This window comes from Chlorocebus sabaeus, chromosome 17, assembly GCF_047675955.1.
Source record: "Chlorocebus sabaeus isolate Y175 chromosome 17, mChlSab1.0.hap1, whole genome shotgun sequence".
Lineage (NCBI taxonomy): Eukaryota > Metazoa > Chordata > Mammalia > Primates > Cercopithecidae > Chlorocebus > Chlorocebus sabaeus.
The window spans coordinates 36331190-36355336 of NC_132920.1; the positions used below are offsets into that span (position 1 = coordinate 36331190).

General features: G+C 48.0%; 1 protein-coding gene across 4 annotated transcripts in view; it reads left to right on the top strand.

Moving 5' to 3' along the window:
* The first annotated feature begins 1893 nt into the window (after window positions 1–1893).
* The window catches only part of BRPF3 (bromodomain and PHD finger containing 3), a 35537-nt gene continuing 13283 nt past the window's right edge, over window positions 1894–24147 (top strand). The window contains exons 1-9 of one of the 4 annotated variants that reach the window (XM_007972802.3): window positions 1894–2134; window positions 5454–6927; window positions 9788–9944; window positions 12434–12565; window positions 14896–15024; window positions 15326–15638; window positions 16368–16670; window positions 18661–19167; window positions 22547–22640. In XM_007972802.3, the coding sequence (XP_007970993.2) occupies window positions 5480–6927; window positions 9788–9944; window positions 12434–12565; window positions 14896–15024; window positions 15326–15638; window positions 16368–16670; window positions 18661–19167; window positions 22547–22640 (3083 nt within the window). In that variant the 5' untranslated portion in view covers window positions 1894–2134; window positions 5454–5479. Of the gene's footprint in view, window positions 2135–2496; window positions 2583–5453; window positions 6928–9787; window positions 9945–12433; window positions 12566–14895; window positions 15025–15325; window positions 15639–16367; window positions 16671–18660; window positions 19168–22546; window positions 22641–24147 lie in introns of those variants that run through there. The other 3 variants (XM_007972804.3, XR_012089144.1, XM_007972801.3) reach the window with 3 other exon arrangements.

Sequence of the window (24147 nt, forward strand, 5' to 3'; positions counted from 1 at the left end):
ATTAGGCTGACTTAATGTCTTTTCAACAGCATTTAAATCATTTGACTTACAAATGGAAACCAATGCATTTTCTCAAAGTATTTATCCATTCATTTTAGTGGAAAAAGATAGCTCCTGATCACACGAATGGGAATTGTGCTAAATCAATTTTGAGAACAACCATCAAGAAATAAAAGTTACTAGTCATATGTGTAAATGATTATTACATTTCATGTTTTAAAAGAACAAGAAATTCGATATTGTTTCTGTTAGTTTTCAGACTTTTTTTTCCTTAACTAAAAGTACTGTAATTGCCTCTGGGGCTTTCCCTTCCACAATTAATCATCTTTTTCTTCCACACCTTCCCTCCAAATGATTATTCCCCCAAGCTTCAGAACACTTGACATTAATTCATACTATTTCATCTTCACAGCTTTCAAAACATTGCCCTGCCCGTGCTTAGCTCCACAAGCCACCCCCCTTGCATTTAAAAAATTGGTTAACAGAAGCATTTTTGTACTATCTCTTTGCCAGAAGATGCTATTTACTTGGAAACAAATTAGCTGCCTTAATCAAACTTTTGGAACTCTCTATATTTAAATTCCTTAGTATAACAAACATCTATACTTCAAAAGTAGCAGTATGTTCACTTCAAACATTCAGAAAACTTGGATCCTAAGACTTTATCCTTCATCCTCCTGACTCTAGAATACATGTCCTTGATCATCAGAACCAAGCAAGAAATTGAGTCTCACCAGCTACACCACAAGTGCCGGCAGAGGAAACACTTTCAAACTGTCATTGATCTCCACATTTATAGGTAGCTTATCCATACGTCCTTTATAAACAACATTATTTTTGGTGCTTAAGACTTCAGTCATAGGAGGTAAGCTTTCCAGTTTATAGGCAAAAGGAGGTGGCAATGGAGGCCTTCTCTCCCTCTCTCTCTCTCTCTTTAAGATCAAAACAAAAGCCAGTTTGGTCTGATGCTGCCATTTGTCAAGCATCTTTTAGAAAGCCGCCTAGTGCACTGAATTAACCAAGTCAGGTTTAAAGTGTTTCCCATGCCCACAGTGACAGACCAGCTATCAGGCATACTTAAGTAGACTGTCAAACTTTTATGTTTACTCTTTTTAAACGGAAAGTCAGATCTTTTTTTTTTTTTTTTTTTTTTTTTTTTTAAAAAAAAAACGAATGTCTGGTGCGGAACAAGACGCTCACCTGTACACAACAAAGGCAGGTCTTTCTCGGCTGTCCTCACTGGGGGAGGGGACGGACAATCGCTAGACCTTTGTCCTCAGGTCCTGGGCATGGGGATTGGGGGAGACACGACTTTCTGGGAGACGTGTAGGCACCTGCACCCAAGAAACTACAGACTGGTTTTGACCTCAATGACTGCCCTGGCTTAACCTTTGGAGAGGCCCTTTAGTTCGGGGAGGGGGCTTGCAGCTCCAGACCGTAGCCACATCACCCATAAGGACTGGGGAGGAAATGACTGACCGCTCAAGAGTCAGGGACCCCTGTCTCTCGCAACTAGACCCGAACGTCCACAGCCCTCTTGTCGGGCTCGCCCCGTGGCGGGCAGGGCCGTCGTGCGCAGGGATCGCTGCGGGTGCAGACCCGGTCTCTGCTTGGTGTCCCTGCCGCGCCCGCACCGCCACCGTGAGGCCGAGCCGGGGACGGTGCCCCGTGGCGGCGGCGGCGGCGCCTCCGCGCTCCTCTCCGCACCGCCCCGACCGCCGCCGCGCCGGGCACGGGCGGGGGGATTTTTTTTCCCGTTTCCCCCTCTTTCGCGCTCTCGCTCCTGTTCAGCGGGAGAGCCCGCAGAGTCAGGGAGGGAGCGAGGGAAGGGGTGGAGGTGGCGGGGGGAGGCCGGAGGGGCGGATCCTGCCTGGGGGCTGATCCCTCCCTCCCCTCGGCCGGGCTCCGTGGCGGCAGCGGCAGCAGCGGCGGCTCCATTCCCCCTCCTCCCCCGGGAGCGGCGGCGGCGGCCGGGCTGGGGCCCCAGCGCGGGCCGGGAGGGGGCACGGCGGAGGCCACGGAGGCAGGCGCGGGAGGAGACCGCGCTCCGCTTCCCGGGCCGCGCCGACCTGCTCAGCGGCCGGCCCGCCCGCGCCCAGGGGCCCCGAACGGTGGGGCCGGGCAGGCGGCTGAGGTAATGGGGGTGGCAGCGGGGCCGGACAGAGCGGGGGCGGGGGCAGCGGGGCCTACGGGGACCGGGGACTGCACGGGGGGAAACTGGAGAAGCGGGGGGCTTTCCGAGCAGGGCGGGGGCGGTGCGAAAGCTCTCTCCTGGAGCGAGGGCGGCGGGAGGGAAGGAGAAGGCGGGTGAGCGGGGGAGCTGAGAAGCGAGGACCCCCTCCCGCAGCCGCCATCTTGTCTCCCCCCAAGCCTTGGATTCCGAGCCGCCAAGCCCCGCCCCCACCACGCCTTCCAATTGGCCTGGCCCGACGAGAGTTCCGCCCCTTGAGCGTCCCTTGGTCCCCTGGGTCCCTCTGACGGGCAGGTGAGGCGACCAATGGGCTCTCGCCTCTCTGCCCCGCTCATTCGCTGGCGCTCGCTTTCTCTGTCTGAGGGTCGGACTCCACGTCAGGCTGTCTCTGGTGCGCTCGCCCCCTCCCCTCTGAGGAGATGTTATTTCCCTCCTTTCTTCTCCGAGGGGTCAAGATTCTTCTGGAAGAGGTGCCCCCTTAAAGGAGCAGGAGCCTTGGCTAGGGTCCTCCTTGTCTCCTGAGTAGCTTGTGTGGGGTGCAGGAGATACAGTTTGATTGCAGAAGATCCTCATTCTTCGGGGACCTGGGTGGGGTGGGCGAGCGGAGGGTCAGGGGGTGCCGAGAGGAAATCTGGGGGACAGGGGATGTTGGAGATGTGTTGGAGGTGTGTATGTGGGAAGGGCTGTGTAGGTTGATAAACTCCCGCCAAAAAACTCGTCTAGACTGTAAGCTCCTTGTGGGCGAAACTCATTTCTTTTCCCTCAGCAGCAGCCTTTCCCCCTCTAGAGTTCCTCCCCGGTGTCTGGAGGCGTGGGTGGGACAAAACACGTCTATGTAGAGTCTTGCGTGGTCGAGAGATGCTTGAGCAGCCGAGGAGGTGGCAGGTGGGGAGGGAGAAGATGGAGCGGCTTTCATGAAAGGGGGCGCCGCATCGCCTGTCTGCGCCGTTTGGGTTCGGTGTGGAGGCAGATGTTCTCACCTTTCCTAGGGCCTCGGTGCCTTTGGAGGAGTGGGTGACGAAGCAGGTCTGTTGGCCCTGTCTGCCCCCAGGGACTTGGCATTTCTAAGGAATCCAGTAGCCAAGGGCCTCTGGAACCTGGACAGAATTGCTGCGATGATTCTGTTTCCTTTGGCTCCAAATGGGGTGTGCCAGCCCGCCTGGCACTGCCCCTCAGCCAAATTGGTTTTTTGTTTGTTTCAGTCACACTTTGGGATTGGAAGGCCTTTCAAATACGGATGTTAATAATACCTTATTAACAAGTAGCACCTTGAGAGCTAGATTGTATTACCCTCATTTTACTGATGGAGTATGGAGGCATAGAGAGCTTAAGGGACTTTCTCCAGGTCACAGAGGGCCAAGATTAGAACCTAGATTGCCCCAGAGCCTCTTTTTGTACCAGACCATAGCACCTCTGTGTTCTTAATTCCCACTGAGAGGAATTGAGCATTGGAAGATCTGGGTTCAAATTGTAGCTTTATCACTTACTCACTTTAGGTTGAGTGACATCTTTCTGAGCTTCTGTGTAGATCATAGTAGGTACACCATCTTCTAAAGTAGTTGTGAGAAATATTAAGAGGACTTTGTAGTTTGGAAAAAGTGCTTTTATCATCACCGTCCCTACTTTATATAGATGGTAGACCCTGCAACCAAGGTGATGAATTGTTTTTCTCTTTGAAATCTTCTCCCTGTTCATATCCTTCCAAGTCTGCCCACACCATGGGGCCCTGTATCCCCAAAGGTCTCTCCTGGTGGTGACAGCCTTGGTAATTGCCTACCACAGCTCCTTATGAGCTTGTCATCCAGAGAATGATGTGGGAAACTAGGACTTTCTCTTGGCTGTACAAGGATAGACTAGATATAAGTGTTCTAGGAGAGACTTTTGAGGTAGCAGAATGCATTGAGAGTTTACCTCAGTTACTGCCCAGATCATCTTGGCCTTAGGTGAATGAAGGTCCTAGACAGGCCACTACAACTTCAGAGATCTCTTGGAGCCACTCTCAGAGCTTCTAGGGTTTGTTTCTGCCTTAAAATGTACTAGTTGGTGTATCCTGGATCAGGGGTCCCCAACCCCCAGGCCGCAGACTGTGGCCTGTTGAGAACCAAGTGGTACAGCAAGAGGTGAGTGGCGGGCAAGCAAGCATTACCACCTGGGCTCTGCCTCCTGTCAGATCAGCGGCTGCATTGATTCTCATAGGAGCAGGAACCCTACTGTGAACTGCGCATGTGAGGGATCTAGGTTGCATGCTCCTTATGAGAATCTGACTAATGCCTGATGATCTGAGGTGGAACAGTGTTCACCACCCACCCTCATCTGTGGAAAAATTGTCTTCCATGAAACCAGTCCCTAGTGCCAAAAAGGTTGGGGACTGCTGTCCTGGATGCTGCCTTTTGTAGGGAATACCCTGCATACTGTAGTTTGAAGCCCTTAGACCATGTGTTATAGGCATTTCAGACGCCTTCACCCCTTCACCTCTAGGCAGGGTCAAGGAGTAGGGTTTCTGATCGTGGTAAGATGTATTGGGAGAAGACTCTAGACCTGTGACTTTTGATCCTCTGACGGGGCCCATTGTTCAGTACAGAGCTTAACAGTGGATGCTGTTCTTGTTTTCTTTTCTAAATCCTTAACTACTTACTCATGGCTTTTCCGTAGTTAGCTGTTGCACAGCTTTATGTACATGATTAGAACATTTAGATCTTTCCCCATGTTACACTGTAATAATCTGTTTACTTTTCTGTCTTTTCAGTTAGACAGGGCTCCTTGAGGGCAGGGATCGTGTGTGTTTGATTTCTCCTTTCATTCAACTAATACTTATTGAGTGTTTACTTAGGAGCTAAGCACTGCTCCAGGAACTGGGGATACAGCAGTGAACAAGACAAACAAAAATTCTTCCCCTCATGGGGCTTGCATTCTAGTGGAAGGAAGGAAACAATAAACATAGTAGTAGGTTAAATTATGTAGCATGGTATAAGATGATGAGTATTAAAGGGAAAAATAAAGCAGAATGAAAGGTAGATTGCTGGTGGAGGAAAAGGATTTGCAATTTTAGATAAAGTGGTCAGAGAAGGTCTCACTGAGTAGTGTTGTTCACTTGAAGAAGTGACTCAAAGGAGATGAAGGAGCAAGCCATGTGGATGCCTGAGGGGCAGGTTGTTCAGACAGAGGGAAAAGCCAGTCCTCTTGGTGGATGCTTGATCATATAGGAGGATGAATGGGTGCATAAGGGCATCCAAATCATAGTCTCCTGGCCTTCTCTCCTTAGGCCTGTCCTCTCAGTCCCCAGGTGCCATGAGGAAGCCTCGTCGGAAGTCCCGGCAGAATGCCGAGGGCCGGCGTTCCCCGTCCCCCTACAGTCTGAAGTGCTCACCCACCCGGGAGACCCTAACATATGCCCAGGCCCAGCGGATTGTCGAGGTAGACATTGATGGACGCCTGCATCGTATCAGCATCTATGACCCACTCAAAATCATCACTGAGGATGAGCTAACTGCCCAGGATATCACAGAATGCAATAGTAACAAGGAAAACAGTGAACAGCCTCAGTTCCCTGGCAAGTCCAAGAAACCTTCATCCAAGGGCAAAAAGAAGGAATCCTGCTCCAAGCATGCATCTGGTACTTCCTTCCACCTCCCACAGCCCAGCTTCCGGATGGTGGACTCAGGCATCCAGCCAGAAGCACCCCCGCTGCCTGCTGCCTACTATCGCTACATTGAGAAGCCACCTGAAGACCTGGATGCAGAGGTAGAGTATGACATGGATGAGGAGGACCTTGCCTGGCTGGACATGGTGAATGAAAAGCGGCGAGTAGATGGGCACAGTTTGGTGTCTGCAGACACCTTTGAGCTGCTGGTAGACCGGCTTGAGAAAGAGTCATACTTGGAGAGTCGCAGCAGTGGGGCCCAACAGTCACTCATCGATGAAGACGCTTTCTGCTGTGTGTGCCTGGATGATGAATGTCACAATAGCAACGTTATTCTCTTCTGTGACATCTGCAACCTGGCAGTACACCAGGAGTGCTATGGCGTCCCCTACATCCCTGAGGGTCAGTGGCTATGCCGCTGCTGCCTGCAGTCTCCCTCCCGGCCTGTGGATTGCGTCCTTTGCCCCAATAAGGGTGGCGCCTTCAAACAGACCAGTGATGGGCACTGGGCCCATGTGGTGTGTGCCATCTGGATCCCTGAAGTCTGCTTTGCTAACACCGTGTTCTTGGAACCTATTGAGGGCATTGACAATATCCCGCCTGCCCGCTGGAAACTAACCTGCTATATCTGCAAGCAGAAAGGGCTAGGTGCAGCCATCCAGTGCCATAAAGTGAACTGCTACACAGCATTCCACGTGACATGTGCACAGCGGGCTGGGCTCTTCATGAAGATTGAGCCCATGCGCGAAACCAGCCTCAATGGCACCATCTTTACAGTGCGCAAGACTGCCTACTGTGAGGCCCACTCGCCACCAAGTACTGCCACTGCTCGTAGGAAGGGCGACTCCCCTAGAAGCCTCAGTGAGACTGGCGATGAGGAAGGGCTAAAGGTGGGTGATGGAGAGGAGGAAGAAGAGGAAGAAGTGGAGGAAGAGGAGCAGGAAGGCCAAGGCGGGGTGAGTGGCCCCCTCAAGGGAGTGCCCAAGAAGAACAAGATGAGTTTGAAGCAGAAGATCAAGAAGGAGCCAGAGGAAGCAGGCCAAGACACACCCTCCACTTTCCCCCTGGTCACTGTGCCACAGATACCCTCTTACAGGTAAGCATGCCCAGAAGGGCTCCTTAGGGACTCATGGTTTCTTGCTTGGGTTGGTGTTGGCCCTGTGCTAGGCCTTCCCTAAACACAGTTGGACACTATTCTCTTCCCCAAATTTAAACTTTTTTTTTTGACCCAGGCTCACCTGGCCTGGTTTGTGGTTTTGATTGTGCCCTCAGAGTAATGTATTTCCTTTATTTCAAAGTGAAGTAAAACACTTAAGTTACTTAGAAACTCAGGTAATAGGATATCTTAGACAGTATTTTTCAATAGGGGCACTAAGTGACATTTTGGACAGGATAATTCTTCATTATTAGAACTGTCCTGTATATTTCTAGATGTTTAGTATCCCTGGTCTTTGTAAATGCCAGTTGCATCCTCTCACCCATTGCCTGGTCTTTGTGACAACCTCAAACACTCTTCACGCGTGTTTTCAAAAACGCTTGGGGAGGGTAGAACTAATTACCCAGTGAAGAACCACTGTTTCAGAGGATTGGCATGGCCATCTGCTGTCCAGCAAGTTCTGTCCTGGGTATGAGGGGGTGGTGGTGTGGAGAGAACATGGTATTCCTCCTCTTGAAGCTTTAGATTTAGGGATAAGAGGATCATTCAGTTCAGCTGTGTAGCTAAGCTCTGTGGACCCCCATTGAGTCTGTAGAGAGCCCATGGTGCCTGTTTTAAAATATCAGAGAGGTATCTGGAGCCATTGGAGTGATGGGAGCTTAGCAGAGAAGCAAGAGAATAGGGAAGATTTCCTAGCAGAGGCTTATCTTGGGTGGTGTTCATTAAACAGTATACACTGTTAGAGCAGGAAAGAGTCTTGGAGATTGTTCATCTGATGTAGTCCTTGCACCTTCTCCCACACCCCCAGATGAAGAAACTGCGAACACGGGAGGTAAAGTTGTTCACTCATTTATTCATTCAATGATTTATTTATTGAGCACTTAATACATGCCATGTCCTGTTCTAAGGGATGGAACCAGGTGGAAAGTAACAGACCCTATACCACAAGAGCTGGGTCTCATGATGCCTCTAGGTTGCATTCCTGTAGTCCATCTCTCTTGATGAGAAGCGTAGAGAGAAAGGAGTGCTGGGGAAAGAGTTGTATGAGAGCTATGAATAGGCAACCAGACTTGCCAGGCTGGGAAGAAGACATAAGTGCAAGATCGGAAGGGGGAGGCTCTTAGTGCCAGCTATTACCCAAGTTAGAATTTCAGTAACTCTGAATGTGTTTTCTAGTCACAGAGCTGTTCTAGGTTATTCTTTTTCCTGAGGTAAGTGGGTGGATGCTTAGTTCCCATCTGTAGGGAGGTTTTACCCTGAGGCTAGAATATTTGGTTGACATGTAGGTTGTTCTAGACGCCTCTTGCTGGGGCCAGCAGAGCTTGCTGACTAAGAACCAGACAAACTGACATTTGAAACCCATTTCTATCACTTAGTTCCTGTGTGACCTTTGGCAAGTTGTTTAACTGTGCTAAGCCTTAGTTTATTTGTAAATGAACCCACCACATAGAGCTGTTGTGAGAAATAAATGAGATAATATAAGTAAAGCACTTAGCACAGTGTCTGGCAAATAGTAAGTGCTCAATAAATGGTGGCTGCTGCTGCTGCTGCTATTTTATCATTACTATTCTTTTCCCTACCTGCACAAATGCTGTTGGGATCCTCCATGGCCAAGAGGTTGTAGACGGAGGGTGCTGCCTACATCTGGGCAGGTGTGCTTGGCATGGACATTGGTCGGGATCTCTCCTTTGGGGAAAGGCCTAGTTCTTGATTTTATAAGCTTGGCTTTGGGGCAGGAATGTCTAACTGTGGAGAGGAGCAAGGCCTAGGTGAGCAATGTCGTGCCCAACATGCCCATCCTTCTAAGGTTTCAACTTGTTTAGCTGTGCTTATCTTTGTTTCAATGGAGTGGCATGAAGAGAAAAAAGGAGAGGAAACATCACAGGAGCACTGAGGCCTTGCTTACCCTGTGGATAACCAGTCTGGGGATATACCATGGTATAGCAGAGAGATCGTGGATTCAGGTCCAACGCAGATCCACCATCTTATTAGCTGCATTAGTTATTTTGACAGTTTATTCAGCTTCTGTTCCTATGCTGCCTTTCCATCTTTTGTGACATGGGAATAATGATACCCACCTTGCAATATGGATATTAAAGACAGATATTATAGGCTTGCATTAGTTCCTCTCGTACCCCTTTTCCTCCCCCAAGGAGTTACTGGCTTAAACCCTGACCTTAAGACTTTTGAGTAGTTTAGCCAGCTGCATTTTCACATTTCCCATCCTCTTACATCTTTAGATCCAATTTTTTTTTTCATTTGGTTCAAAATTAAACAACATTTTTAGGCTGCTGAGGTTTATACCATGAAAAACCAGAGGTCAAACAACTCTAAGGGGTTGCATTGGGCTCAACCTGGTTGTGGGCTACTCCCTGGTTTGATGGGACTCTCAGCCGCAGAAGGCAGGAAATAGTGGCCACATTAACCCCAGTTCCTGTTCCCTTTCACTGCTTTTATAAGAGGAGGGTAGGGGTATTGAGGCATAGGCTTGTTTCTCAGTCCATACCTGGAACGAAGAAGTCTAGGACCATAGGAAACGGGGTTCTGGGAGAGGGTTCTTTTGGAGGATTAGGACTGCAAGGCAAGAGGTGGAAAAGCAAATGAAATACCTCATGCTGAATCTGAGCTGCTTAACTTTACTGTCCTTTTCAAGCTTTTCTCTGAGGTGAGGTATTTGGCCATTTTATTCTGTCTTCCTGTATAAGGTTCAGAAATGAACCAGGGTCTGGATAGGATGCATGGGCTATAATCTGGGCTGCCTACTGACCCTGTCTTTCACTTCCATGTGCCTCTACTTAAGGTTGAACAAGATCTGTAGTGGTCTCTCCTTTCAGAGGAAAAACCAGTTTATGCAGCGGCTTCACAACTATTGGCTGTTGAAGCGGCAGGCACGGAATGGTGTCCCTCTTATCCGGCGCCTGCACTCCCATCTGCAGTCCCAAAGAAATGCTGAGCAGGTAGGTGCAGTGGTGATTTGAGACTGGTAGAGGGAGTTGGAGAGTGAAGGAAAAGGAATGGTGGTTGGGGTGGGGCTGGCATCCCTCCTTGATCCCTCCATGGAGCCTTTGCCTACCTGTCTGGGTGGCCCATCCCAGGAACAACCCCCAGCACTACACAGATCGTCAAGCAGCTCCTTCTGAATGGATGAGGCTTGACTTTGTAGAGAATTCTAGGGGAGAGTGGAGAGCCCGCCCAGCTTTCCATATATGTGGGGAAAATCCTCTAGATGTGGCAGAAAACGAGAAGTAGGCTGAATGAGAGCCAGGGTGGCCACATTGTGTTAATTAGGAAAAGGCACCCTTTCCTCAAGACATTATACTGCCATCTGCCAAAAAATGTTTCATAGTAAATACACAAATTTATGCTCTAAGTTGTAGCACACAGCCTGTCCAATTGTAGTGGCTGTTAGCCATCAGCAACTGGAGTTGCTGCATGTTTTAATGTTTTCTGCTCCTAATTTCCCTTATTTGAACTATTTAGTTCTTTCTCCCCCCTTTACCTGTTCTATTCCTTCTGCCTTTAAGTGTTCCCACACTGCTGCTCCAGAGATGAAGCAAAGCTTTATGTGAGTCTGGTGCCTTCTGCATTCTGTCTGATCTCACTTTTGCCTTTTGTAACTAAACTCCTGAAGTATAAGCCTGTGTCTGGCCCCCTTGAACCTTTTGGTCCACCTGCTTCACTGAAGCCTCCCCTAAAACATCAGCTACCTTGTCCCAGGAAGTCTTTCCTTATATTCTCACCTGATTAATCATTGGGCTGCATTTGACACCGCAAATCACTTTGTCTAAGAGCTTCTCTGTGATACCATTTCCTGTGGCTTCTACCTCTCTGACCGTACCCTATGCTGATCCCACTTCTTGCTCTTTAATGGTAACATTCCCAGTGGCTCTGTTATCTGCTTGTTTGCTTAGAGAACATGTCCACTCTCATCATTGACAATAACTGTATAATAGCAGCTCCAGACTTTTTGTCTCGTCCTCATCCCTTTTTTCTGCCATCAGTCCCTCAGGGACGTTTCCATGTGGATGTGGTTAACTTGTAACTCAAATATTGGACATTAATTATCTTTTTTCCTCTCAATAAACTTATTTCCCCATCATTATGGCTCTCCTCTCCCTCCTGACTCATATCAAGGGTTCCCCACCTTGGAGTTACTTTTGACTCTTTACTCCCTAATGGGCCACTGTTAATCATCCCTTAAGCTGCTTTGGGGGCTTTCTCAACATGGTTTTTTGTCTTCATTCTGCAGCTCTCCTGCTCATCCATGCCGTCTTAATCTCAGCAATAGCTTTCTAGGTGATCTCTAGCCTCTAATTCTTTCTTTGCTCTACAACTGGTAGTTTCTTATTCACATGCTGTTGGGATCCTCCATGGCCAAGAGGTTGTAGACGGAGGGTGCTGCCTACATCTGGGCAGGTGTGCTTGGCAGGTACATTGGTGGGGATCTGTCCTTTGGGGAAAGGCCTAGTTCTTGATTTTATAAGCTTGGCTTTGGGGCAGGAATGTCTGACTATGGAGAGGAGCAAGGCCTAGGTGAGCAATGTCCTGCTCTTCCATTCTCTTACTTCCTCTTCCAGAGTATACTCCTCTTTCTAGGCAGGCGAAGTTAAGGCTCTTTTGCCTTACATTTGAAGCTTCTTATTAGCTGTATCCTGGATTCTCCTTGACTTTTGTAGTTCTCCAGCATCTCTGTTCTGGCCAGCCTGTTTTGCTTACTAAGCAAAGAATCACTAATTGTGCCTCTACATTTCTACCCCTTTCATCCCTTTGGTTCCAGGAGAGACCTTCCTTACTACTTTGTCCATCCATGTCTGTCCCCTACCTATATGTAAAACTCTAGTTAGATTCTTTACCAGGAAGCTTCTCTGATCTAACCTCCACCTACTCAGATCTTCTATTTTGTATCCTCTTAGCATTTATATTATTAGTTTTTATTATCTTTATGCTAATATGCCCTTGTGCTTCATGCTCTAGGTCTCTTCCCTTCCCCTGACTCCAACTGTAATCTTTTCTAGGGCAGGAATCATAATTTGTTTGTTGTTGTTTTACCAAAGTATGTTCAAGCTTATGGTAAGAACCTCACTTTGTTTTCTAGCCAAGTGAAAGCTCTAGGGTGAAATTCTTTTCACCCCTGAGGTCAGTTTTCTTATGAAATTCTTTCTGACCCAAAGGGCCATAGCTGCTCTCTGGTATACGTGGGGGTAGGGGGAAGCAGTCCCAGATCCTACTCCAGCAAAGGTTATTGCTTTATAATGAAGAAACAGTGCTATAATACTGGGGCAACTCAGGAGGAAGGCATGGGGTAGAGAAGGGTGGAAGGGCTCTTGGAACTGTGGGTCAAGGAAGGGGACAAGACTTTTACCTGCTGCAGCCCCAGGGGGTGTGAACAGGGAGAGGACTTTTGCAAGAAGGAGATTCCTAGTCCCTCTTCTCTTCCTTCCTGCAGCGAGAGCAAGATGAGAAGACAAGTGCAGTGAAGGAAGAGCTGAAGTATTGGCAGAAGCTCCGGCATGACTTGGAGCGGGCACGGCTGCTGATTGAGCTGATTCGGAAGAGAGAGAAGCTCAAACGGGAGCAGGTAAGGAGGAGCCCCCAGCCCTAGAGCCCTAGTTCAAGGTCACTTTCTCCCACTATTAGTCTAGTATTGGGAAATCTTGGAGCCCCTGCCTTATGCTAGCTTTCTTTCTCCCCTCCCTACCCAGGATTGTAGGCTCCAAGAGCTGCCTACTTTGTATTAGCTGTGGTGCTACTGATGGTTTCTATATTTTGGGTTTCAGCTCCTGGTGGCCTCAAGCATAAGCTTAATATCGTATATATGCCTGGGCCCGTCCCTGGAATTTCTGATTCGGGAAGTCTCAGAGGGAGCCAGGCCTTGAGGATTTTGGAAAGCTTCTTAGGCCATTCTAATGGGCATCATCAGTTGAAAGCCTCTGGCCTGGGAACTTCTGAGGGTTCCCACTTGACTCTTAAACACTTATGATCTTGAATCATATAAATTTTCTATTTATCCTCCGTTCTAGGAGATTTTAAGCCCCTGAGCATAGGAAATGTTGAGGTAGGTAGTGTAACATAGTGGTTTAGGAACACGAGCTATGGCACCAGACTTCCTGGGTTTAAATCCTGCCTCTTCTACTTACTACCTGTGTGACATTAAGCAAGTTCTTTAATTGCTTAATACATCGGTTTTCTCACCTGGAATATGGGGGTAATTATAGAGCCTACAGCATAAGGTTGTTTTGAGGATTAGAAGACTTTGTCTATGTAAAGAGTTTAGAACAGTGCCTGGCACATAGTGACAGAGAAGTGTCAGCTGCTGTCATTATTATTATTATCAATTTTTTGCTTCCCTGCAGTGTCTACTGCACATGGCAGAGAGCAAATACTATTAATTGAGTAGATGAAAAGCCAAAACTGTTCTCTCTGGGCTAGGAATAGCAGCTGTCGCTTACGTGCTTCAGAGGCCCGGGTTAAAGATGTTCCTTTCTTGCCGGGCACAGTGGCTCATGCCTGTAATCCCAGCACTTAGGGAAGCAGAAGCAGGAGGATAGGTTGAGTCCAGGAGTTTGAGACGAACCTGGCCAACAAAGCAAGACCTGTTCTCCATAAAAAGGGGGGGGGAGAAAAAAGATGTTTCTTTTTCTTTCTCCAAATTCTAATTCTTTGTTCAGCCTTAGCACAACCCCTTTTCTAGCAGGCCAGTAGCCTGAGTTTCCTCCTCATAGCCTGGGCAGCTCATGCCATATTTACCATGAATGGCCATGGAGGACATCTCAGGACCTTCTTCAAGGGTTCAAAATGTCTGTGCTATCCCAGGCATGATCCCACAGCTGAACTTTTTATCTCATCTCTGGTTTAGAGAAATGAGAGAGAGAAAAAGGCCCTGGTCCTGGGGAAGTAGGCAGGCCTGTTTTGATATAGCCAAAAGGTGGGAATTTTCTGTAGTCTTAATTTGTGGCTTCCCAACTTTTCACATTAGAGCATATGTAGAAAATAGCATTTGTACAGCATAGTATTGTAAATATATGAAGCTACTTGCCACTTGCGGGGGCAAGCTTGGAGGCCCTGGTGACCCCATGCTGACCCAGATGCTCCAAGGGCTGATGGAATCAGTACCTCAGCACACTGAATGGGAAATTCTGGTTCAAGCACATTTTATATCATCATTATGTCCCTTGGACTAGTCAGACTTGGGTTCAAATCCTATCTCTATTCTTTTCTAGCCAGATAACCTTAGAGTAATAACTCTTGCATCATGCTCTCTCTAATCCTCAGATTCCGTATATATATTTTTTTAATTTGTATTTTTTTTCTTTTAGTCCTTGGTGATCCTTGTTCTGATCTATATTTGTAAAATGGGGATAATAATTTCTGTTTCAGGGTTATCGTGATGATTAATAGAGGTTATACAAGTACAGAGTTAGTGTGGCATAATGGTCAAGAGCACTCACTGTGGAACCACTGTCTGGTACTGAATTCCAACTCCGTTCCTTATTAGCTATGACTTTAGGCCAGTTACTTAGTCGTTCTGTGCCTTAGTTTCCTCTTTGTAAAATTCCTCATCTGTTCCTACCTCATATACTCATTTATTTTACATAAAATGCTTAGAACATTACCTGGCATTTAGTAAGGGCTATAGAAGTGTTAATTATTGTAATTGTAATGATAATTATTATTGTTACTGTAAATTTTAGTATGGTGTCTGGTACATAGGAAACAATCATAAAATAGTAGCTGTTGGTATCATTATTCCTAGGCTGAAGGTTGGGTGATAGCTCCTCATACTGGTCAGCTTAATATTCTATGAAAATTTGTTGTACATGGTTGGTAAAAGTCAAGCTATCACGAAAAAGTTTCAGCACAGTTTTGCAGGGGATGCCCTGATCTGATCTCACCCCACCTTCCCCACAGGTCAAAGTCCAGCAGGCTGCCATGGAGCTGGAGTTGATGCCATTCAATGTTCTGTTGAGAACAACACTGGACCTGCTGCAGGAGAAGGATCCTGCACACATCTTCGCAGAACCAGTCAACTTGAGTGAGGCAAGTTCCCCCCACTTTCCAAGTAGTAAATTCTTCCTGAACTGGAACACGGTCTGAGTAGGGTAGGAAGGAGTTGGGCCACAGGGTGTACAAAACCAGGGGTAGGAGGGTGGGTCTGGCAAAGCTAGTAGATTTGCCCTTGATGAGGGTTCAGCAGGCCAGGGTGGGCCAGGACCATAGGACTCTTGAGTTAGCCTGGCTTGGCCAAATCAGAAACCGAGGAGGCCAAGAGTATTGGTGAAGGGTGTGCCTGTTTGGCTAGTAAATGGTTGTTGTAATTGTACAGGTTTTATATGTTTAGGTTCCAGATTACCTGGAATTCATATCCAAGCCAATGGATTTTTCTACTATGAGGCGGAAGCTGGAGTCCCACCTGTACCGCACCTTGGAGGAGTTTGAGGAGGACTTTAACCTTATAGTTACCAACTGCATGAAGTATAATGCTAAAGACACAATTTTCCACCGAGCAGCTGTCCGCCTGCGGGACCTGGGAGGGGCCATCCTACGGCATGCCCGGCGGCAGGCAGAGAACATCGGCTATGACCCCGAGAGGGGCACTCACCTGCCCGAGTCACCCAAACTGGAAGACTTTTACCGCTTCTCCTGGGAAGACGGTGAGAGGCCTGGATGGGTGGGGAGGAGAGGGGCCAGGAGGAGGCATAGTAACAGAGTCTACAGAGTGAGGGATCAGGGTGGTCTTTGGGGCTATAGGTAGACTCCAGGAGCAAAGCTGAGGGTGAGCACAGACTGAGGTATACCTTTGTGGCTAGAATAGTTCTAAGGGTTAAAGTTTAACTAACGCACTCAGCACTTCTTAAGTGGTAGAAAAGGGGAATCAGGTACTAGTGGTCTGTTTGAAAAGCTTAAAGCCTCATCAGAGGTCTTCCTTTCTTGGATCTCCTCTGTATGGCATTGGAGCATGGGACAGGGAGAGTGCATTGCTGGTGTGTGTCTGGCTCATTCAGAAGATTGCAGGTGGAGGACCAGAAAAATGGAATTGCCTCTGAGCCCCACACGCTGCCTGTCTCTGCTCTCTGCTTCTCGATGGCAGCAGCCAGTCACTCAGGCCAGGGTATTGCCAAGCTGCCTCATGCCTGCTCCATGGAGCCCATAATCGTGACTGTGAACTGCTTCCTGCAGACGTTTCCCAGATTCTGACCTTGTCCCTGTGGCTGCCTTCTGGGCAGTGGTGTTGCAGGGCCAAGGCCCACAGTGACGCTGCTGGAAGCTGCTGGCCCAGGCATTCCAAGAGAGAGTTTTGCATCCGAAGGATTCGGCCCCTTTCTCTTGCCCTGTGCTGGGCAGGTCCTTCAGCCCCTTCTGTCCTCCCTTCTCCCTGGCAGTGGACAACATCCTCATCCCAGAGAACCGGGCCCATTTGTCCCCAGAGGTGCAGCTGAAGGAGCTGCTGGAGAAACTGGACCTGGTGAGCGCCATGCGGTCCAGTGGGGCCCGCACCCGCCGTGTCCGCCTGCTACGCCGGGAGATCAATGCCCTTCGGCAGAAGCTGGCACAGCCACCACCACCACAGCCACCATCACTGAACAAGACAGTATCCAATGGGGAGCTGCCAGCAGGGCCCCAGGGGGATGCAGCTGTGCTGGAGCAGGCCTTGCAGGAGGAGCCAGAAGACGATGGGGACAGAGGTGAGAGATAGTCACAGGCAGGCAGGGGGTTGGAGGGTAAAGAGGGATAAAGGCTAAGCTGAAATCTAATAATGGGGTATCCTTTCTGAGTTTAGATCTGACACTTATGGGCAAGCAAAAGCCCTTGGAAGGGTCACATTTCCATGTATACGCACGGATGATGTTCAAAATATTTAACAATCAATAGAGACCAAAATTTAACCATCTCAGTAAATGTTGGCTGTTGTATTGGAGTGGGCTCCCAAAGGCCTCTGATGTGGATATTTAGTTGCTGGATTGTGGGGAGTTTCAGGTGCTGCAGCCCAGCAGCTGTTTATTAGCCAATTAAGTATGTCAGTATTTTGCACCTGATACAGCCGTATTGTACATACCAGTTAAATATCAGCCTACCTTGTATGGTCATGTGGAGAGACTCTTAGAGCAGGTTAGGTTGGGATGTGAGGGGATAGCAGAGAAGGAAAGACCCCGGGCTTTTGAGCCACCTCATGGTTTTTACCCCATTTGGCTGAATCTATAGGCCCATCTCAAGTAGAGAGGCCAGACTATAAAAGATAGTTGGTTTCCACAGATTTTCTTAATCTTGAGAAAAGACAAAAAAGAAGAAAAGACAGCTGGGGAAGTGATTCTCAGAAACCCAGGAACGTTATAAGCTAAGCTGCTTCTCATTCTTCCCCTTCATTGGGGATGGAATTGTCTCCCTCATACCTGCCTTTGGATCTGAGCCTACAGGTTGGGAGAGCCTGTCACACACAGTTCAAAAGGTTGGAAGTTACTTCCAATGGATAGGGGCCCAGATTGTAGGTAACGGCCCATTTTATTTCAGGTTGGCAGAGAATGGGGACGTGGTTGAGAGATCACATTTGACATCAGAGGGCTTTGTGTCCGTTGTGATTCCTCTGGACTCACCATGTGACAGTCAGCATGCCACTTGTATCCCTACTTCTGGGGCTGTGGCAGTGCAGAGTTGTGCCCAGTAGGCCAACAGCATCGCCTAGAAAATTAAAAAAAAAAAAAAAAACAGTCGTAGCCTCACGTCCCATAGATTCAGTTAGGGATGTCTGGGCTTTGGCTTGGAAGTCTCCATTTTTAAAAGTTTCAAGGTGGTAGGTGAGCAGACATGTTTGGCAACCACTGATTTAACTTACTTGGTCTCTGTTTTTCACATTTTTGAACTTTTTCTGCATGCTGTACTTGCTGTCACTTGGGTGATGTGAAATGAAATCGATGGACAGATGAGAAAACTCTTGAGTCCAGTGAGAATTGTAGATACCTAATCTGTCAAGCTGAGACTTACCTATTTATTGATTAAGCATGTGACTTTCTTGGGTGTAGAGCAATGGTTTGCAATCCTCACTTCATTAGACTCACCTGGTAAGCTTTAAAAAACAAATAGCCTATCTTTACAAATTTGGTTTCAGTTGGTATGGGATGGAGCCTAGGCACTGAAATTTTTAAGAAACTTCCTATGTGATTCTTGTACATAGCCAGGGTTGAGAACTACTAGTGTAGATAAAACTTACTTCTTCTGGGGATGGGTATAGTGGCTCATCGCTGTGATCCCAGCACTTTGGGAGGCAGAGGCAGGGGGATTGTTTGAGGCCAGGAGTTTGAGACCAGCCTGGGTAACATACTAAGACTCTGTTTCTACAAAACTTTTTTTAAAAAATTAGCCAGGCGTGGTGGTGTGTACTTGTAGATCTAGCTACTTTGGAGGCTGAGGCAGGATCATCACTTGAGCCCAGGAGTTTGCAGTTGCAGTGCTCTGTGATCAGACCACTGCACTCCAGCCTGCTCAACAGGGCAAGATCCTGTCTCTGAAAAAAAACAAACCTAATCCTCCTTTCTCTTTGCTTCAGATCTAAGACCTTGAATGCATCTCAAGCCTTATAACAGCCCATGCTTTTGGTCCTTGGTTATCAGTGTCAGTATCTAGCCTGTAGGAGCAGACTCTTTCTAAAATGTTCAAGCAGGTTCTCTTTTTTTCTAATAGATGACTCCAAACTGCCTCCTCCACCAACCCTGGAGCCCACTGGGCCTGCACCTTCCTTGTCTGAGCAAGAATCCCCGCCGGAGCCCCCAACTCTGAAACCCATCAATGATAGCAAACCTCCAAGCCGGTTCCTAAAGCCCAGAAAGGTGGAAGAAGATGAGCTCTTGGAAAAATCACCGCTGCAGCTAGGGAGTGAGCCTTTGCAACGTTTGCTCAGTGACAATGGCATCAACAGACTATCCCTCATGGCCCCTGACACCCCGGGCGGTACCCCACTTAGTGGTGTGGGTCGCCGCACATCAGTCCTCTTCAAGAAGGCCAAGAATGGGGTTAAGCTACAGAGAAGCCCAGACAGGGCCCTGGAGAATGGCGAGGACCATGGTGTGGCAGGCTCTCCTGCCTCTCCAGCCAGCATCGAGGATGAGCGCCACTCCCGGAAGCGGCCAAGGAGCGGGAGCTGTAGTGAGAGCGAAGGGGAGAGGTCCCCCCAGCAGGAGGAAGAGACAGGTGACCCTGCCTGTGACTTCTCTTGCTACTTCGCATCTGCTTTTCTGCTTTGCCTTGCCAATCAGCACCTTCCCCAATTGGCCATCTCTCTAATGGCCCCATTGGACAGCAATAGTAGCATTGAGGGCACCATAGCTCACAGTTGGGCCTGGCATGTGAGTAGCAGCCAGGGGAAATAGGCTTTGAGCAGGTATTTTCCAGAGAGCCAGATTGTGTCTGGGACTCTCATTGGCCCTGAGGGTAAAGCAGTGTTGTATAAAGTAAAATGATTCCTACCTTCATTTCAGTTAATTCATCAAATATTTGTGTCAGGCACCATTCTAGGCATTGGGGGAAAAAATCAATGAACAAAACAGACAAAAATCTCCTCTCTTATGGGGGAATACATTAAAAGCAAATGAATAAACTGTATCTTGTATTAGAAGCTTTGGAGAAAGATCTAGCAGGGAAGGAATTCTAGGGTGGTCTTAGAGATGGTGGCCAGGTCTTCTAAAGAGGTAACGTTTGAGTAAAGATCTGAAGGAATTGAAGGCATGAGCTATTTGTATGTCTAGGGGAAGAACATTCCAAAAAGATAGACTAGAAAGTACACAGGCTCTGGAGGTGGGAACATGCCTGCATGTCTGAGGAACAGTGAGGGAACCAGTTTGGCTGCAGCAGAGGGGTTGGAGTGGGGTGAGGTGGTGATAGAGGTAGATAATGGAGGTTCCATCACTAAAGAGAATTCTTTTTTTTTTTTTTTTTTTTTTTAAGTGGAGATAGGGTTTCACCTGTTGGCCAGGCTGGTCACCTTACCCCAAGTGATTTACCCGCCTCAGCCTCCCAAAGTGATGGGATTACAGGCGTGAGCCACCGCGCCCTGCCTAAAGTGTTCTTAATATACATCCAGCAAGAGCAAGAGCTAGTCATGAGTAGGTGTGGGGAAGTAATAAAATAAGTCAGACTTAATTCCAGCTCTGGAAGGTTCACAGGCCATTGGGCAAATGAGTCTCTCAAAATGTAGAGAAATCACAGTGGTGAACAGTATGTTGTTATTTGTCAGGTGAGAGGTAGCATTGCTAGAGGTGTTCAGGGAATTTGAGCTGTAGGAGTTGGCCTGAGCTGGCCCTGTGGGATGAGGGCAGACTGGCAAGGAAGGGTTATGAAGGCCTCAGGCCTGGGTCTGTGGGAACAAGGAGGAGGACAGAATCTCTGTGAGGGACAGCTTAGAGAGGGGCTTCCCAGAGCATCAGGAGCCAAGACTGGATGGGTAAGATGGGACTGAATGTGAAGGACTTTGAAGCCGGGCAGAGTACTTAGGTCTTGGTGGGTTAGGGAAGACCCACTTTCTTGGCAGGGAGGGCTGCTCTTGGCTTTTGCTCTTTGTGTGCCTCATGTACTTTTATGTGGTGACTTTGGACTGTGTGGCCAGCACTTGCTTTTCTGTCTTCTTGCCTGACATTTTGTTTTCAACAATACCTTCCCATCTCATCTGGCCGAAACTTTTCTGTGTCAGAGGAGTAAGTTGGTATATAGAGGCAAGAGCCTAAGGCCTGAAGTTAGGCATACCTGTGCTCAAATCCCCAATTTCTTACTGGCTGCGTAACCACAGGAAAATTAGTTAACTTCTCTGAGCCTGTTTCCTTATTCCTAATAGGGGGTTTCTGATACGTACCTTTGCAGGGTTCTAAGAACTAGAAATACCCTTTATAAAGCACTTGGCATATAGCAGTAGATGGTAGCAGTTACTGTCATCCTCTCTCAGCTGAATCAGGCTTAGCCATACAGTGCTGAGAACACTGCATTAAAAGAATGAGAGATCCTGCTATTGGGAAGTAACTGTACATGAGGCCCATCCAACCTGAGGGGGCCTGTTGCTTGGAGATACTGCTAGAATCCTGTCTCTCTCTCACCATCCCAATTGCCTGGCACTCAGGAATACTTCTATACAATCTTAGTTGAATCTCACAAAAAGAGGTGTTGATCCTTTGTAAGTGAGGCACCCAAGACACAGATGGCTTCAGTGATTTAAATTGTGGTAATAATGTTAGAGGCAGAACCAGGTCACGGGATAGACATTGTGGCTCAGACACCTGTTCTTATAGAAGGGACTTGCCTCACAGTTTTCTAGTTAAGGTGTCTGTAATTTACAGCTTTCGAATCAGGTGTCTGGTCCATCTCTGCACACCTCTTGGCTCAGCTGTTAGAATTATAGAACTTTTAGTGTGGTTGGCAATTAGATAAAGGCCAGGCACAGTGGCTCATGCCTGTAATCCCAGCACTTTGGGAGGCTGAGGCAGAAGGATTACTTGAGCCCAGGAGCTCGAGACCAGCCTGAGCAATATGGCAAGACCCGGTTTCTACAAAGTTAAAAAGTTAGCTGCGCATAGGGTGCATGCCTGTGGTCACAGCTACTGAGGAGGTTGAGGCAGGGGATCACTGGAACCCAGGCTATTGAGGCCCCAGTGAGCCTTGTTTACACCACTGCACTCCAGCCTGGGCAACAGCGAGACCCTATCTCAAAAAAATAGAAAAATAAATGTGGATAGATAGGAGAGTAGAAGCCTTCACTTCAAGGTCACATACCTGGGATGACCAAACAGCCTTCATTCGGCTCTGAAGGACTCCCCACTGTAAACAGACCTTCTCTCATACATACTGAATAGTAAGTAAGTAAGGTATTATCTTCACTTCACAAAAGGAGAGGTCAAGAGACCTCAAAGAAAGAGAAAAGGAATCTGTGTTTCAGAGCCCAGCCTAGAATCCCAGGTTCTGACTCTCCCTCCCAGGAAATTCTGGGCTGCTTTAGTTCTGCTGAAGAGTACCCCCAATCCTCAATTTGGATTAGCCCTGCGAGGTATCTCAGGGTATGGTTGATAAAGGGCCCTTATCCTTCTCTAGTCTCTCTTGACATCACCCCCAAAGAATCAAACTAGCTATTGCCAGCTATGTGATGCATAGGTTATGTGAGTGTTTATCTGAAGAGGCAAGGTGGGTGGGCTCCTGAAAAAGGCAGAGATTACCTGATAATTGAGATTTGAAATTAGAAGCAAATCCAGGGACTTGTGAGCAAGCCAGGGTGGGAGAAGTCTTAGTATCTCCCTGTGTAGCCAAATGACAGTAGCTGAGTGAGCTGTGTGCTATGGTTTCCTTAAAGTAAAAGCAGAAGGATGGGAAGGAAATTGCAGTGTCTGCTCCTTGCCCTAGCCAGCAATATTTCCCCCCAAACTTTTGTCTTGATCATATCTTCTTTATCACCCAAGACCCATTTCTCACAGGGAAAGGAATAGCCATCCTCTCCACTCCTCACTGAGCCCTCCTGAGGTGGCTGCCTCACCCTGTAGCATGTGTTGGGAAGGGGGATTTCTGCACTCAGACTCACTGTGTGTGTCCTTGGCAGGCATGACCAACGGCTTTGGAAAACACACCGAAAGCGGGTCTGACTCGGAATGTAGTTTGGGTCTCAGTGGTGGACTGGCATTTGAAGCTTGCAGGTAAGAACACATTTCCCAAAGCTTTGTCAGCAGCTCTGCCACCCCTCCTTTTACTCTCCATTCAGCTACAGGTTGAACCTCTTTCTGCTTACCTTTTTCTCTCCCCCAACTCCTGCTATTTCCTGAGGCCTTTTATCTGTAACTCTGGGATTTCCTAGGAAACAGGGTGACCCTTGACTCTCAGGTCTGATCTGAGAGAGGAAGAGTAGTGCTGATGCTTTACAGGGTTTGTGTGACTGAATTTGGACTCTAGAGGATAGGGAAAGCTAAATCTCGTATTGCTCAGTGAAATTAACATTTGAGCCAAAGTCCCCTGCTGCCCCTACGCACATACGTAGACAACCCAGCCTGTTAAAGACTTGGTTTTGCTCTTTGCCTTTTGGGGTGTCATAGCCTCTTTAGAGAGGTGTGGTGTAGGTATATGAAATGACCAAGTAGGAAATTTAGAATTGCCTTTTTTTTTTTTTCTTGTGAGACGGACTCTGGCTCTGCCACCCGGGTTGGAGTAGAGTGGCCCAATCTCGGCTCACTGCAACCTCCGCCTCCTGGGTTCAAGTGATTCTCCTGCCTCAGCCTCCTGAGTAGCTGGGAGTACAGGCACATGCCACCATGCCCAACTAATTTTTGTATTTTTAGTAGAGATGAGGTTTCACCATGTTGGCCAGGCTGGTCTTGAACTCCTGACCTCAAGTGATCTGCCTGCCGCAGCCTCCCAAAGTGCTGGAATTACAGGTGTGAGCCACCGTGTCTGGCCTGGAATTGCCTTTTATTCAGACAAAGGTCCCAAAGCTCTTCTACTATCCTTGAGCTGAAAAGGGATGGACTTCTTCCCATTCTTTTATCTGAAGGGAGGATTTCTCAGACCAGAATCTTAAAGTTTATTCCAGGCCCAAGAGTTTATGGAGCCCCTGTTCTGTGTTCTGTGTTCTGCAAGACACCAGGGCGCGGGCTGGGGGGGACTCTTAGAAATGAGAAATCCTTAGTGCCACAAAGGAAAAGTGACTTGTCCTGAAGGCTAATATCATGACCCCACCATATGGCTGCTGAATGGATCTTAGGTTCAGAGTAGGGGAGCAAAGGTCCCAGGGCAGCACCAGAAGACTATGTATTTGTATTTGAAGTGCTTCCAAGGCAGACTGGGCATGTATTCTTTTAGGCATTCAGTCTGCCTGGGCTGTGGGACTACTGGTAGGGCTGAGGGGGTCCCCAGCTACTCGTTGGCCTGGACTGGTTCCCTGCTGTGGTTTCTTTGTGATTCCCCTACCCTCAGCCAACTCTCAAAGTTGCCCTAGCTTCCTATTGCAGCCTCCAGAGATATAGGGAAAGTAGATGGAAAAAAGTTATCAGGCACAGAAAAGAGAAAGAGATTTCATAATCTTACAGGATGCTTCTGTCCTGGACCTGGGTTGAAGTTCCTGACTCCTTTCAAAGATAAGGTACCTGGAAGCCCAATTTGTTGGGGTCAGGGTAGGACTGGACCCATCAAACTATCCTTTTTTAGCTTTTG